Source organism: Orussus abietinus, unplaced genomic scaffold (assembly GCF_000612105.2).
Source record: "Orussus abietinus isolate OABI.00-Male unplaced genomic scaffold, Oabi_2.0 scaffold217, whole genome shotgun sequence".
Lineage (NCBI taxonomy): Eukaryota > Metazoa > Arthropoda > Insecta > Hymenoptera > Orussidae > Orussus > Orussus abietinus.
In genome coordinates, this window is record NW_019394360.1 from 11450 (window position 1) to 27833 (window position 16384).

The 16384-nt window shown below is 39.3% G+C and overlaps 1 protein-coding gene across 1 annotated transcript; it reads right to left on the minus strand.

The window, feature by feature from the left end:
- Positions 1-2726: 2726 nt before the first annotated feature.
- Positions 2727-10004, minus strand: LOC105702238 (solute carrier organic anion transporter family member 5A1). Its single transcript, XM_023432011.1, has 7 exons — positions 9514-10004; positions 9089-9281; positions 7048-7289; positions 6029-6314; positions 5508-5703; positions 3790-4421; positions 2727-3078 (listed from the first exon to the last, which is right to left on the minus strand). Exons 1-7 carry the CDS (start codon positions 9691-9693, stop codon positions 2858-2860), a joined length of 1950 nt encoding a protein of 649 aa, XP_023287779.1. The 5' UTR covers positions 9694-10004; the 3' UTR covers positions 2727-2857.
- Positions 10005-16384: the final 6380 nt, after the last annotated feature.

Genomic DNA, 16384 nt, shown 5'->3' on the forward strand with positions numbered 1-16384 from the left:
CCAAACTTACGATAATTACAACTACCCATGAGCGTCTATTTGGTGGAATTAAATATCAAGGAACATCACCTTAATATTTATAAAGAAAGTATCGTCATTAATATGCTTCCGCCATTTTAAACCTTAAATCAGTGGCAGGTGAAGAGGGCAACGTTTCCTTAGGCCACCACTCATTAAGGCGATATGAAAGGGTCGTTTTATATATTCCAAACTTACGATAATTACAACTAGCCATGAGCGTCTATTTGATGGAATTAAATATTAAGGAACATCACCTTAATATTTATAACGAAACTATCGTCATTAATATGTTCCCGCCATTTTAAACCAGTGACAGATAAAGAGGGCAACGTTTCCTTAGGCCACCACTCATTAAGGCGATATGAAAGGGTCGTTTTATATATTTAAACATCGAAATATTTATAAATCTTTTCTCCAAACTGAGTGCACCGAATTATCTGAAACATTAACACGTGATTATGGAGGCCCTAAGGAAGAACGCGATGCTCGTGAAATTTCATTTTTCTAAAAAAAAACGTCTTTTTTTATTCTTGTTCAAGATGAGTAGACATTTTTTTCGAAAAATGAAATTTCACGAGCATCGCGTTCTTCCTTAGGCCGTTCGTAATCAGGTGTTAAAATTTCAAACGATTCGGTGCACCCATTTAGGAGAAAAGTTTCATAAATATTTTGACTCTTTGGTGTGTATAGGTGTATCACACTTTCATATCACCTTAACTGTTGAAAGAAAATCTGTACCCAGGTTAGGTGAGTTGTAAGAAGGGCACCCACTCAAGAATTCATACCTTTATGGAATATAGAAGGAAATATTGTCACGGTTTGCGATATTTCTGTTTAATGGGATTAAGGGCCGGTGCAAATGTCGCGTGAATATGAATACTATTGAAAGTGGATTACTTTAAAGGACCACCGGCCATCTTGGACGGTCAAGGCCGGAGGGACGGAGCGATTGCCGTGAACCCTTTAAAGCTTAGGGGTGAACTTAAGGATTCGCTCGATAAAGACGACGCCGACGTCGGAGGACGCCGAATTCATTAGAGGCCAAATCTGGGAGGCTTAAAAATTAAAAGGCTCTCAAACAAAAACTCTGAGGCTTTACCCTTTCCCCCGAGTTCGCCTAATCCTGCCTTCGGCCTCGAGGAGACGCGACCTCCTCGCGACCCCTGTGCCGCCATTTTTTAATTAATCCTTAACATTATTCTCGTTTACTCCTTAAGAAGGCTTCGATCTATATACCACGACGTTTAAACATACAATTAAAAATTTGCTTGGAGGTTGAAAGTTTGATCTAATTGCGACCCCTGCGCCGCCATTTTTTAATTAATCCTTAACATTATTCTCGTTTACTCCTTAATAAACCTTTGATCTATATACCACTACGTTTAAACATATAATTAAACATTTGCTTGCAAGTTAAAAGTTTGATCTAGTCGCAACCCCTGCGCCGCCATTTTTTAATTAATCCTTAACATTATTCTCGTTTACTCCTTAAGAAGGCTTCGATCTATATACCACTACGTTTAAACATACAATTAAACATTTTGCATCAAGGCTTTTTAATGAAAATATATTAAACGAATAAAAGATCAAAAAAAAGTCCTGTACACCCATTTAGATAAAATGTTGAATTTTCAAGACAATAGCAGGAAATTGTCTGAATACGGTAAACTGCATCTTGAAAGATGCGATTTTATGAACATTTTCATTGTTTTTACGTCGCCTAAACAGGCAATTATATATTATATAGTTAATAGTTTAACTCGCTCATGTTCCAACTTCAAATATGTCTTGATAATTGTTTCTTGGTAGACCTAAAACTGATTTCGTCGGGTCTACAACATATGATAAGAGTGCATGCGATAAGGAACGAGCATGCAACAGCACATTCCAAACAGCTGATTGATCAATATTTCGAAATTTCGATGATATCATTTCTTCAGATCTACGTATAAATAATGCCGTCCCTGTGATACTTAAAAACCATTCCAATATAAATTTAACTCATAAAACATTAATTAAAGTAGATTTCCAAAAATCTTGAAAATAAATCCAACCATTAATTCTAACAAGTTCACAAAGCCTCTTTGTGTACTTAAAATGTAAAGAGTAAATTTCGACATTTCTTTCTACCGAATTTAGACGCTTTCCGATGAAAACCCACTGTAAAGAAAATTAACCAGTGTTAATTCCCTCCCCGACAAATATTCGATAAACATTAGAAAATATTGTAACAGGAATGAAATTGGAATTAAAAAAAATCCAAAATCGCTTCCACATTTTAGCCCATTTTCAAAATTGGCGTTGCTAGTCATTTCGTATAAATCACTCAAACTAAAAGGAATAAAAAAAAATAAAGACAACTAATGACCGCAACAGTCGACATCGATATTAAATTAAAGAAAAAAAGAAATTCAAGAAAGGATGACATCGTGGAGACAGGATCTATGGAATTCCCACCAAGATTTAACAACGAAGACATCAGAATCGAAAGCGAGAAAAACTCTTGAGAACTATTTCTTTTTTCTTTTCTTTTTTCCGCCATTCCTCTTTCTTGTCATAAGTGAAACAGTTGCGCAACAAATATGGCGCCGGTTTAACAAGAGAGTGACTTAAATGAAACTTCATTGTCTCCGGAAAAATATGAACAAAATGGCGGATGGTCTCCATATATCCTACGTCCGTGGTTGAACGTAACGACGTACAAGTTTGTTCCTTAAAAACGTTAAAACTTTTATTTACAAAAGATGCATCTTCTACGCGTTCTCCCGCGGCTTAATTCGAAAGGACGCAAAAGTAATCCCTAACAACCTGCGTTATAGATTTTCAAAATTCATTGTTACTGAGCTGATTGGGCATCCCCTTCGCGGTTCCTTTCTATCCTCTGACTTGGATTCGCACTTCCGTTCACTTCCAGCCTTTGATTAGTGTCAAGAATCGTCGGCAGATCTTCCTTCACAAGCCGTCTGCGTCCATCGTCCTCTAATGCGCCGTAGAGATCCAAATCCTTGCCCAAGTAGCATACAACAATGTCGAAAAGAACGCCCAGAAAGGAGAACCCTGAAAGCGGACAAGACAAATGTGTGTATCTGTGTTTTTAAGGTGATATGAAAGAGTGAGCATATATATATGTCTGATAAGTCAAATCGGCGGTGCAAGTAGTCTCCGAATTGGGTGTAACGATTTGTTTCAAATTTCACCATGGGAATATGGAGGCCCTAAAGTAGGTCCTGGAACTCAGGAAATTTCATTTTTCATGAAAAAATTGAGATTGACAGTCAATTGTCTGATGCCGATACTTGGATGCGACGGAATTACCCGTTGCACTGCCAATTGAGCTGTCGATTGCTTATGTCGAGTCATACTGAACAAAGTAGTGCAAAGATCTTGAAGAAAGAAACGCCATAGTCCTAAAGTGTGTAATCCCAGTATGTAATAAAATTGATTTCTGAATAAATTTCACCATTTTCCAAAACGCTCATAAGCCCAAAATGTACAATTTCAATTCCTACAAATCCTTGTATCTGCATCAATTGTCCGATGCCAATACTTGGATTTGCAGGTAATTACTCTTTGCACTCCCAATTTTTGGCTGTCGATTGCTTATGTCGATTGTGTATTCCAAGTATATAATAAAATTGATTTCCAACTAAATTCCAACATTTTCCAAAACGTTCACCGGTCCAAAATGTACGACTTCAATCGCTGCAAATCTAAGTACCGGCATCAGACAATTGTCCGATGCCGATACTTGGATTTGCAAGTAATTACCTGCCGCCGAAACATTCACCAAAAAGCGGAAGTTATCCCGGTGATAGAACCAGCAGTTCCCCCTGGTACCACAGGACTCTTCCCAGATCAGACAAGTAGAGTCGATGATGGCCCCATAGATAATGGGACCTGGTATCAGAGCAAACAGGGAAATGGTCATCAAGGTAACCCCTTGAGCGAAGCTCTTATCCTTCTTATCGACACTTCTGTAGTTGATCAAGACGTTTCCGATCTTCCCTGAGCATGCCAATGTCTGAACGATGCAGGTCAGCACCGTGAAGAGGATGTATGGTGTCCGGCAATCTGATGGACAAGGTCCAGCACTGACTTTGTCCATGACTGGGTCCTGAGGACTACTTTCTGGCAGTAAATAAACGCGTTCATTGGCAGGCCACGAATGGCTGGGATCCCCAGATCCTGGGAGTTCGAAACGACCTCCGAATCCAAAACCAACTTCGGCCATTAGTGGCCGAACGCAGCTGCAGTTTCCAAATTGCTTGTCGTCCAAAATGGTCATGCATCCGGCATGGCAAGCCGAGTAGTATGTCGTTCCTGATGGTTCATGGCAAACTGGAGCATACTTGATGCCCTCGCAGCCACAATTCACGTTGCAAGCTGCTGTCAGGTTCAGTCTGAAAAATCGCATTCTTAGTCAAAAGATGTCGACCAATATTTTGGATACACTAAGGAATTTATGATGACTCGAGAAATGTTGAATTAAATTTAACGTTATTGACGTTATGATGAAAGAAAGTCACCAATGCCCCATGCGGTTCATTTTAACTGTCTAAAAATTCGCAATATGAGTCAAAAGATGTCGCCCAACATTTGGGATACATTAAAGAACTCGTGATAACTCAAGGACTGTTAAATTAAATTTAACGTCATTAGCGTTATGATTAAAGAATGATACCAATGCCCCATATGGTTTATTTTAACAGTCTAAATATTTGCAATCCAAGTGAAAAGATGTCGATCAGTATTTTGGATACTGTAAAGAACTCGTGATGACTCGAAAAATGTTGAATTAAATTTAACGCCATTAACGTTATTATTAAATAATGATATCGATGCCCCATATGGTTTATTTTGACAGTCTAAAAATTCGTAATCTGAGTGAAAAGGTGTCGACCAATATTTTGGATACATTAAAGAACTCGTGATAACTCGAGAAATGTTAAATTAAATTTAACGTCATTGACGTTATGATAAAAAAAAAAGTCGCCAATGCCACATGCGGTTCATTTTAATTGTCAAAAAATTCGCAATCTGAGTGAAAAGATGTCGATCAATATTTTGGATACATTAAAGAACTCGTGATAACTCAAGGACTGTTAAATTAAATTTAACGTCATTAGCGTTATGATTAAATGTTGAATTAAATTTAACGCTATTAACGTTATTATTAAATAATGATACCAATGCCCCATATGGTTTATTTTACCAGTCTAAATATTTGCAATCTAAGTCAAAAAATGTCGATCAATATTATGGATACACCAAATAATTAGTGATGGCTCGAGAAATGCTGAATTAAATTGTTTCAGTTAATTTGTAGTTGAAGTCAGATGTTCATAATGTCATTAACGTCATAACATTACATTCATAATGACAGTAACATTATGATTAATGAATGATACCAATGCCAATGCGGTTCATTGTAACGTTATACGTAATTTGGAACTAGCCTAAATAATTTCTAATTAAGGTGAACTCACTGCTCGGTTTCCAGATTGAGTCCGCTGATTCCAGGATCTGCGCATCCCAGAAATATGAAAAAGATCTGACCAGCAACGAAACAGAAGCCGACCAAGACGTTCCAAGCTAGAAGCGGCCTTGGACCAGGCTTAAATTTGCTTATCACCGCCCCAGATAATAGGAAACCCAGAACCATTCCCACCAGAGATATCGGCCCTGCAAAATGATTAACATACGTAAGAATCTGGTTGAAGGAACCTCATTACATCTAATCACCATCACGTAATGGCATAACGCTTAAAACAGTTCTTGAAGATCCTTATTGATGATGGCGATGAAGATGATGGAATTTATATGATATTCTATAATTACTTCATCGTACTCTATCATCACATTTTCATCTAATTATCTTCAATACTCCTGATAATAATAACGATGATCATTATCGCGACCTCGTAATCATCAAAAAGGATATTCCAAGTCAGTCGGATGAACTCTGAAATCAATGATGAGTATTTGCGGATCTATCGATAGGTCATACCTGCAATTACTGTGCCACCGGCGGCAGACGTACTGTACTGTACTTCAAGGTACTTCGCTAAGAACGTGATGTACGCCGAGGCACCCAGAACGTAAAAGACCGCACTTAAGTTATTGCAGGTCAGCAGCCAATTGGTCAGGAGTCTCTTCATGGCTCTCGGGAAATCTTTCATGGTGGGGACGTGGATCTCTTCAGGGGCGACTTCGGAAATAACCTGACTTATCGACTTCTCCTCGGACTTCTCTTCCAACTGCATGTCCGATTTCAGGGGCAATTCGCCACTGTCCTAATGAACGGGACAAATGAAGTCATCATCTCTTCTATTAAACATACGTATCGTAAAGAAAATGTTAAGTACAATGTAACGAAACTTCCTGAAATGATATTAATTAAGACACGACTTCCAACTGCATGTCCGATTTTAGGGGAAATTCTCCATTGTACTAATGAACGACACAAACAAAGCCATAGTCAACATCCTTTCTATTAAACATACGTACCCGAAAGAAAATGTCAAGAACAAGGTAACGAAACTTCCTGAAATGATATTAATTAAGATACGACTTCCAATTGCATGTCCGATTTTACAGGCAATTCGCCACTGTTCTAATGAACGGAACAAATGAAGTCATCATCCCTTCTATTAAACATACATATCGCAAAGAAAATGTCGAAAACAAGGTAATGAAACTTCCTGAAATGACATCAATTAAGATGATACGACTTCCAACTGCATGTCCGATTTTAGGGGAAATTCTCTATTGCACTAATGAACGACACAAACGAAGCCATAGTCAACATCCTTTCTATTAAACACACGTATCCGAAAGAAAATGTCAAGAACAAGGTAATGAAATTTCCTGAAATGACATCAATTAAGATGATACGACTTCCAACTACATGTCCGATTTCAGGGGCAATTCGCCACTGTCCTAATGAACGGGCCAAATGAAGTCATCGTCCCTTCTATGAAACATACGTATCGTATAGAAAATGTCGAAAACAAGGTAGCGAATTACCTTCGAAATTTCCTGACGAGTTCCTGACTTCGGCAGGTGACGAGGAAACATGGCAATCAGGACCGCGAACATGCTCATGGTGACCCCAAGGATGATCCAGCCCAGCCACCAGGCCCCAAGCCAGCGGGGGTCCTTCTTAGTGATGACTGGATGTAAACTGGGATCAATGTAGAGACTGAGACAGCCATATCCCAGCAGGAACCCAATGGCAGGACCTACCGTTCTCAGGGCAAACGTGAATCCTGCGGAGAAGGTCAAGCCGGCCCTGTAGATTCGCGAAATCGCTCTTTTGCAGGTGCTTTGTCTCACTTTGTTTCCCTCATTAATTCAAAGAATAATTATTTAGCTCAGATAAACTCGAATAAATTGTCACGATTCCAAAGAAACGTTCGAGTTTATTTCAGCCAAATAATTATTCTTTGAATTAAAAATATATATCATTAGTTCAATGTCATTTTTTTCTCAAGGTAGTCTCGGAACAAAGTTGACAAGACGTGTGAATTGAGTCCATTCTATTCAGAATATCCAAAGTCGTGTTTCTTATCGAACTACCCTCGTTGCATCCAATTTATTCCAGTTTATTTTAGCTAAATAATTATTCTTTGAATTAAAAAAACGTATTTTATTAGTTCAATGTCATTTTTTTCTGAGGGTAGTCTCAGAACAAAGTTGACGAGACGAGTGAATTGAGTCCATTCTATTCAGAATATCCAAAGTCGTGTTTCTTATCGAACTACCCTCGTTGCATCCAATTTATTCCAGTTTATTTTAGCTAAATAATTATTCTTTGAATTAAAAAAACGTATTTTATTAGTTCAATGTCATTTTTTTCTGAGGGTAGTCTCAGAACAAAGTTGACGAGACGAGTGAATTGAGTCCATTCTANATGATCCCTGGAAGATCACGTCAGGTCGTTGTTGTATTCTTTGGATCTCGGCTCTTTTTACTAAGGGCCATGTACCATCGTTTTTTCGCCAACGTGCTTAGAACATAAATATCTAGACCTCGCATAGAAGTTGAAAAGGTAAACTCGAATACCACATGGACCACGTGTGACGACGGAACTCGGACCCAATCTGATTTTAGACCATATATTTATGTAGACCGCCTTGTAGGGGAAGGAGTAAACGAGTATACCACTTTTTTCGAAATAAGGAATTTCATGAGCAGCGCGTTATTTCTTAGGGTTTTCATAATCACGTGTTAAAGTTTTAGATAATTTGGTGCACCCAGTTTGGAGAAAAGTTTTATCAATATTTTGACTTTTTTGGTAAGTATATATCACACTTTCATATCACCTTAAGGCCTTAACTTTGATATAATTCCACCTTCGCGAAGACTGATCCATTTAATGATATGGTACACCGGAAGCATTTATAATCTCCATATTCAGAATATCATATTTGAAACAATTTGGTATACCCAGTTCGGAGAAATGTGTCATGAACAATAGTTGGATGCAACTTTCGCACCGCCTTAAGGTCTTAACTTTGGTCTGATCGCACTTTCGCGAAGACTAATCCACTTAAAGATACGGTACACCGAAAGCACTTATAATCTCCATATTCAGAACGTCAAGTTTGAAATAATTTCGTACCCCCAGTTGGCCGAAATGTTTCATGAACGATCGTCGCATGCAACTTTCGCACCACCTTAAGGCCTTAACTTTGGTCTAATCGCACCTTCGCAAAGACTGATCTACTTTAAGATACGGTACACCGGAAGCACATGGTCCAGTTAATCTCCAAACGGTACCGCATCACATCTCTGACATCCTTGTCAGTCTGAATTGCCAATACTGCCATTTCCGAGGTCATTTAGCCCAGCCCACTTGCAGATTTCCCGCGCACTGGAACTGGCGATTCCAGCATCCAACGTTATTACGCTGGGATTGAAACGAGATGTAATTCGGCGGAAGCGTTTTCGCTCCGTTTAGATCCGTAAGAAGATATCTCCGTCAAGAACGTGGACGTTACATCGGACGTGAATGTTCCTCTTCCCCGGTTCGTCGAAGAAAAGAAAAGAGATTAACACCACTCACCAGTGGTCCGGCTGGGGATCTTGAACCTCTTCTCCAAGGTGGTGAGGGTGACCACGATGTAGATGAAGGCCATGGCCTGGACAGTCCCCAGGAGTCCATAAACTGCGATGAAGTTCCTCGGGTTCGCCCTGGAGCGCAGCCAGCCGGGATAGAGACCACACAATCCGCACTCCCCCCTCATGGCATCCACTCTCTGAAACCGATTAACGTGAAACTGGACTATTCGTGTGTGTGGTGGTCTAGGAAGTGGCTACTCCTGTCTGGATCCGATCAAGTGGGGACGAGCAAGTTCATGACCAGGACCAAGACCAAAGACCAGGACCAAGACCAAGGACCAAGACCACGGTGAACTCGGTCTTGGCCTTGTAATTGCTCATTAGTATCATGATTGGTTTAATCTTGGTCTTGCATTTGCTCATCCCTACCATGGAAGTGGTGCTGGACTTGAATTTACTCATCACTGGCATTACAGTCTTGCATTTGCTCATCCCTACCATGGAACTGGTGCTGGACTTGCATTTACTCATCACTGGCATTACAGTCTTGCATTTGCTCATCCCTACCATGGAACTGGTGCTGGACTTGCATTTACTCATCACTGGCATTAAAGTCTTGCATTTACTCGTCACTACTTGGCGATCAAATCCTAGTCTTGATCGTGGTTTTGCACAGTTTTGCAATATTCCTCGTCACTATGGAAATCGCAAGCAAAAATCCCTGGAAATTGTTGGCAATCACGGAAACAGTATCACAATTTGAAGGCCAATTGTCCCTTGTTACCGAATTGCATTGTTTATCACATGCAATCAACAGAAATCGGCTGCCAAAGAAGGAAATCACGGATTTTAATTCCCGAAATCACGTGGAAATCAATTGGAAATCGCAAGCAGAAATCCCTGGAAATCGTTGGAAATCACCGAAACACTATCACAATTTTAAGGCCAATTGTCCCTTGTTACCGAATTGCATTGTTTGTCGTATGAAATCAAAGAGAATCGGCTCTGAAAGAAGGAAATCACAGACTTTAATCCCCAAAATCACGTGGAAATCAGTTGGAAATCGCAAGCAGAAATCCCTGGAAATCGTTGGAAATCACGGAAACAGTATCACAATTTGAAGGCCGACCGTCCCTTGCTACCGAATTGCATTGTTTATCACATAAAATCAAAGGCTCTCAAAAAAGGAAATAATTTTCTCCGATTTTCTCGATTTGGACTGTAGATGTCTTTCTAGGAGACCTCTCGCACCTTATCAATCTATCCGAGGAAATAAACTAAAATCAAAGCCTCGGTTACCTGGACGAAAAGTGGAGGCACACTATCAGTCCGTATTACAGGAGCCTTGAAGATAAATCCTTGTACCCTGGAGAGGGAGATTCCTCGGAGAAAACTTCAGACAAATGCAAGCTTAGGAAGTCAACCTTTGAGATAAGTCATGAGCATCTACGAAAATGCGAGAGCACAAAGTAGCAAAGCCCTCGAGAGCTTACAAGAGCGCACAAGATAACAGAAGATCACGATAATGTCTGCAAAAATGAAGGATCAGGAATTAGGGAGAAGATGGAAAAGTCTAAGAGCAAGATTCTACTTCTAAGAAGCGAAAAATGTATAGGCGAAGAAATGAAGAAGACCTACAGGTAAATCTACAATCTACTGAGGAATCTTCCGAGGGAATTCATAAGTCCACGAGAGCGCAAGGAGAGTACCAGAACGAGTCTCTCTACTTGAAGCGCTGCGCAAGACACATTATAAATTGCGTGCAATTGCCGTGATACAGCACCGAGGAAAAACTCATTGCCTCGGCTTGAATCGAATCGGGCCAAAGCCAGGAACCGAGAACCTAGGAACGTCATAGTAAAACCTATAAGTCGTTAAAAAGAAAAAGAAAAAATGACGCCGACTAATTTCGGCAATTTCGACAACTTCGACACCCTCTTCGTCAGTTCTCGCGTCGTATCGAGATGTTCCTAAAAAACATTACGATGTTTAACAAGAATACTCAGCATTGTTAAGGTGAAGTGAAACCCCCCTCTAATCAGTCGATTCGAATAAGACTTTTTTTCAAGGGTATTGGATAGAACCGTCTGAAACTTTGACACATGACACGTGAACACCTAGGAATTATCCTGACACTTACAAATTTTGGATTTTCAAAGAAAATTTGTTAACTTAACTTGCTCCTCGACGTGTTTCACTTCACCTTAAGTCTATGTCTGAGCTGCGACGTTGACATTGTTATCAGTGTCGCAGCTTACAAGATACTCATTCTTTTCATACCTTTCTTCTTAATCTCTGCATACACGAATTCTATTTTCTTCGACATCCACGTGGAAGAAATCGCGATTCGGAATGATTAAATGAACAATTCCTCCTTAAACGTTATTTGCATAAATGCTTTAAAGTTTTGCAATTAAAGGGAAAAATTTCAACGGGCAAATTTTTCGAAGAAAATCACTCTAAATGTTGAATAATTAAATAAACAACAGACTAAGACAAAGTATTTCCATTTCCTTTCTCAGGGATCTCAGAAAAACTTTACCGAGTAGGATTGCCAAATTTATTTTCATTTTTATCAATACTTATTCGGTGATTTGTTTTACTCTCAGACTTTCAAGAGCACTTCCGTGTACATCGAGTGCGACACATTGCGGGGAATTAATTTCGCTAAAAATGGCTCTTTGCTAATCTCGAAGGAACGAGGTGATCTCTTGATCACCCTTGACCATTTGCCATTGGAATACCTGATAAGAGTCGCCGCGAATAGTCGATATCGCTGTCATGTACTCCGACGTACTTGCACCATGCAAGTATGTTGAACCCAACACGGTACGCTGGTCGAATCTTTAAACATTACCGTGCAAGAATACCAAGTATGCGAATACTAACTAACCAAATGAGCATGCCGGATACTCGAAATTCCTGCGTTGACGCGCGCCTACCGAATGCAAAACATTTACATAATTAAGGTGATATGAAAGGGTCATTCTATATATATCAAATGTTATAATATTTATAAAACTTTTCGCCAAATTCGGTGCGCCGAATCATTTGCGACTTCAGCACGTGATTATGAAGGCCCTAAGGAAGAACGCGATGCTCGTGAAATATCATTTTTCGATTTAAAAAAGCCCTTCTTTTGGTTTTTCTCCGAATTAAATACACATTAAAAAAAAATGAAATTTCAAGGACATCGCGTTCTTCCTTAAGGCCTTCATAATCTCATGATAAAGTTTTAAATGATTCGGTGCACCCAATTTGGAGGAAAGTTTTATAATTATTTTGATTTTTTCGTGTGTATATATATGACACTTTTGTATGTATATATGACACTTTGGTATGTATATATGACACTTTGGTATGTATATATGACACTACATATGAAAATGGTGTTTAGTCGAGGGACCAGTCGTTTATGAAATCTTTTCTCCAAATCTGAAGCACTGAATCGTGGGAAATTTTACCAGGTTAATAGGAAGGACTAAAGGAAGGTCTTAACACTCATGAAATTCTATTTTTCAAATTCGTTACTAAACGTTTTATAAATTTCGCACAAAAAATGAACATAAACTCGTTCAGTGAAAAATATTATAAACGATCGACTCCTCGAATGGCACTTTCATACGACCTTAATTGTCTCTTCGCTTTCATTGATTAAATTTAATCTTGATAAATAAATTCATACCTTTCAATGACGTAGGTATCCGAAAAGGCGCAATGACGTTTTCCACAAGGAGGCTTGCGTAGTTAGTGATTACGATCATGCATTAAGGTGACATGGAAATCTCACATATACATACCAAAATGTCAAAATACTTGTAAAACTTTTCAAATTACTTGCACCGAATCATTTGAAATTTCATCGCGAGACTATGGAGGACCTAAGGAAGAACGCGATGTTCATGAAGTTTAATTTTTCGGGAAAAAGAAAATTGGTATTTATTTCGGACAAGAACGAAGACATTTTTTTTTTCGAAAAGTGAAATTTCACGAACATTGAGTTATTCCTTAGAGCCTCCATAATCATGTGTTAAAGTTTCAGATAATTCGGTGCACCGACTTTGGAGAAAAGTTGCAGATATATGTTGACTTTTTGGTACGTATATATCACGCTTTCATATCACCTTAAGGATCAGCCATTTCCCCAGATTATAAGGTTCATTTTTAACAATTTTACGCGCAATTATCAGTGCTCATTTCTGCATTTAGACCACTGCATGCGATTACGGAAAACAGTGGGCGAAAGACTCGAGGTCGAGACAAGATTGACGTTCGCCAGCGGAAACTTGTAATCGCATTTCGGTTAATCGGTGACCGGTCGTTATCGTTCATACATCTCGCCGTTATCGGCAGAGACGAGCGAGGGCGAGCGGAACTTGGAGGAGACGGCGATATGTGAATATGGACGACTAAAAACAAGTCAGAAGAAGGCGAACAAAGGCAGTGGAGATGACATTGATAAGGAAACGCAAGAAGAAACGATCGAAATGATGAATTATGCGGTGTAGATAAGGAACAACTAGAGATAATGGTATTGGAAAGAGAGAGGACGAAATGAAGAAGAGAAACCAAGGGAAAGCATTGAAGACGGCAGAAAGCCAATATTAACCCTTATCTCTCCGAGAATTTTAGAATTAATAATAGAAAATGAATTTAGAATTATTAGAAGTGTATTAGAAGTTGGCAGCATTACTGCCGGTTGGAGTGATAAGGGTTAACGAGCAAAGATCAAACAAGAAACAATCTCGGCACACGACGCTGCGAATTTCTCGCTCAAAAATGTATTTGACTCGAAACTCTATCGAGTTTCTTGATAAGGTACCTCGGATAACTCGGAAAATGGAAATCACAAGAAACATGAAGATTAAGAGACAAAAAAGATCGTCGAGACTAAAAGGTAACGTATAAGGTAGAAAAACAAAATGGTAGAAGTCGAGCAAAGACAAATAGATATGGGCAGAATATAGTGAAAACTGGAAGTAACCTAAAGTCGAGAGATAATGAAGATCAGCGAGATTAGAAGACAACATATAAGGTACAGAAGCAAAATGACGAAAATGAAACAAAACCGAAGCTAACCTAAAAATGAAGAAAATCGAGAGATAAAGAAGATCGTCGAGATTAGAAAATAACGCATAAAGTACAGAAGCAAAATGGCGGAAATAAAGCAAAACCGTAGCTAACCTAAAAACGAAAAGAACCGAGAGATAAAGAAGATCGTCGAGATTAGAAAATAACGCATAAAGTACAGAAGCAAAATGGCGGAAATAAAGCAAAACCGTAGCTAACCTAAAAACGAAAAGAACCGAGAGATAAAGAAGATCGTCGAGATTAGAAAATAACGCATAAAGTACAGAAGCAAAATGGCGGAAATAAAGCAAAACCGTAGCTAACCTAAAAACGAAGAGAACCGAGAGATAAAGAACATCGTCGAGATTAGAAAACAACGTATAAGGTACAGAAGCAAAATGGCGGACATGAAACAAAACCGAAACTAACCTAAAAACGAAGAGAACCGAGAGATAAAGAAGATCGTCGAGATCAGAAGGCGACGCGGAAGGAGGTCTAGGAGTCTCCATTCGACCTCCGATTCGAAAGCGGGTCATCTCGCGTCTCCTCCTCTCTATCTCTCCTTCCCCTCTTCACTGCTCATTGCAGCTTGGAAGGTGTTCTTTACTCGTTCCACCTCACGTGACTCTCGTGATAACGGAGGAGGTATTGGCGGCCCCGCCACCTATGCGGCCAACAACGATCATCCTCAAGATGAATATCAAACGAGGACTAGTGGCTATGGACTTCAACAAGCCGCCAGAAAAATAATGCTAAATAATGAAAAAAAAAAGAAATTACGTAAAATTATCCAACGTTTAACCAAATAAAACTGTTTAACCTAACAAAACTTAAGGTAATGTGAAAGAGTGGTGTCAAAGAGGTGTTTATGAAACCTTCCTCGTTACAACCTACATATAGAGGCAATAAAAAAAGGTCCTGACCCCCGTGAAATTTAAATATTTATAAAATATGTTTATGGAGATTTAAAAATGAATTTTATAAAAAATGAAATGAAGGGAACAAGACCCAGACCCGAGAACAACAACATGAGTATCGCCCAGCCCGTCACAACTTGTTGACAAAAGAATACTTGCGATAAACGATGCCTATTAAAAGATGCAGCTGCGCGATAAGCTGCGCGAGAATCGAAGTCTAATCAATTAATGGATAAAGCGGTTGTAAACTATATAAGCCAGGTTGTTAATCCCCTCGGGTTTGTTCCTACCCACAGGCACGAAAAGTAGAGTCCCCAGGACCACCTTCGGTATAGAACACTTCGCACCAAGTACATTTCGGCGCGGGGTTTCTTTACGTGAACCTACCCAGGAGTAGATGCATTGATAATTTTAAACTCCCCAAAAGTAGTGGGGTGCAAAAACTCTCGCCAAGTACATTTAGACCGGGGATTACATTTTACAAAGTAATTTTTCTCGGTAAAAGTAATTCAGGCAATTTTCCGTCGCTTCTTGTATTGCCACCTCGTGTCTTGGCTATGAGTATTACTCAATCCCTCAGGTTTCTTCCCACCCAAAGGCACGAAAAGTAGAGTCCCCAGAACCACCTTCGGTATAGAACACTTCGCACCAAGTACATTTCGACGCAGGGTTGCTTTACATGAACCTACCCAGGAATAAATGCGTTAGTAATTTTAAACTCAACGAAAGTAGTGGGGTGCAAAAACTCTCGCCAAGTACATTTAGACCGGGGATTACATTTTACAAAGTAATTTTTCTTGGTAAAAGTAATTCAGGTAAATTTGCGCCACTCCTTGTATTGCCACCTCGTGTCTTGGCTATGAGTATTACTCAATCATTGCTGATCGCGAAGTAGATCATTGCTGTTTGGAACAGATCGTATTTCCCTTCGTCCCAGCGTACGAGTCGCATTATTAGTGGTCTCGTTAGTCGTAATTACAATGTGGACTCATGCCGTTTACCTTGTGTCCCTGGACGTTGCATCACGAGTTTCGTACAGTGCATGACCAGGATAGGTCATGAACGATTAACCTCGATTTGCGATTCAAAGGGGTCCTAAAAATCCATCTTTAAAGATGTATCCGGTGCCCACGTAAGATAAGCATTACATGAAAATGAAGAAAAACCGGCCGAAATATGAAAAATGAAGTTCACGGCGTGATATACTAATTCCCCGTTAAATTTATGATAACGCACGATATTTCGCACTTTTTTTTTCACATTATAGTCAATATTTTATACCTTTTACCAATGTTAAAGTGATATGAAAGGGT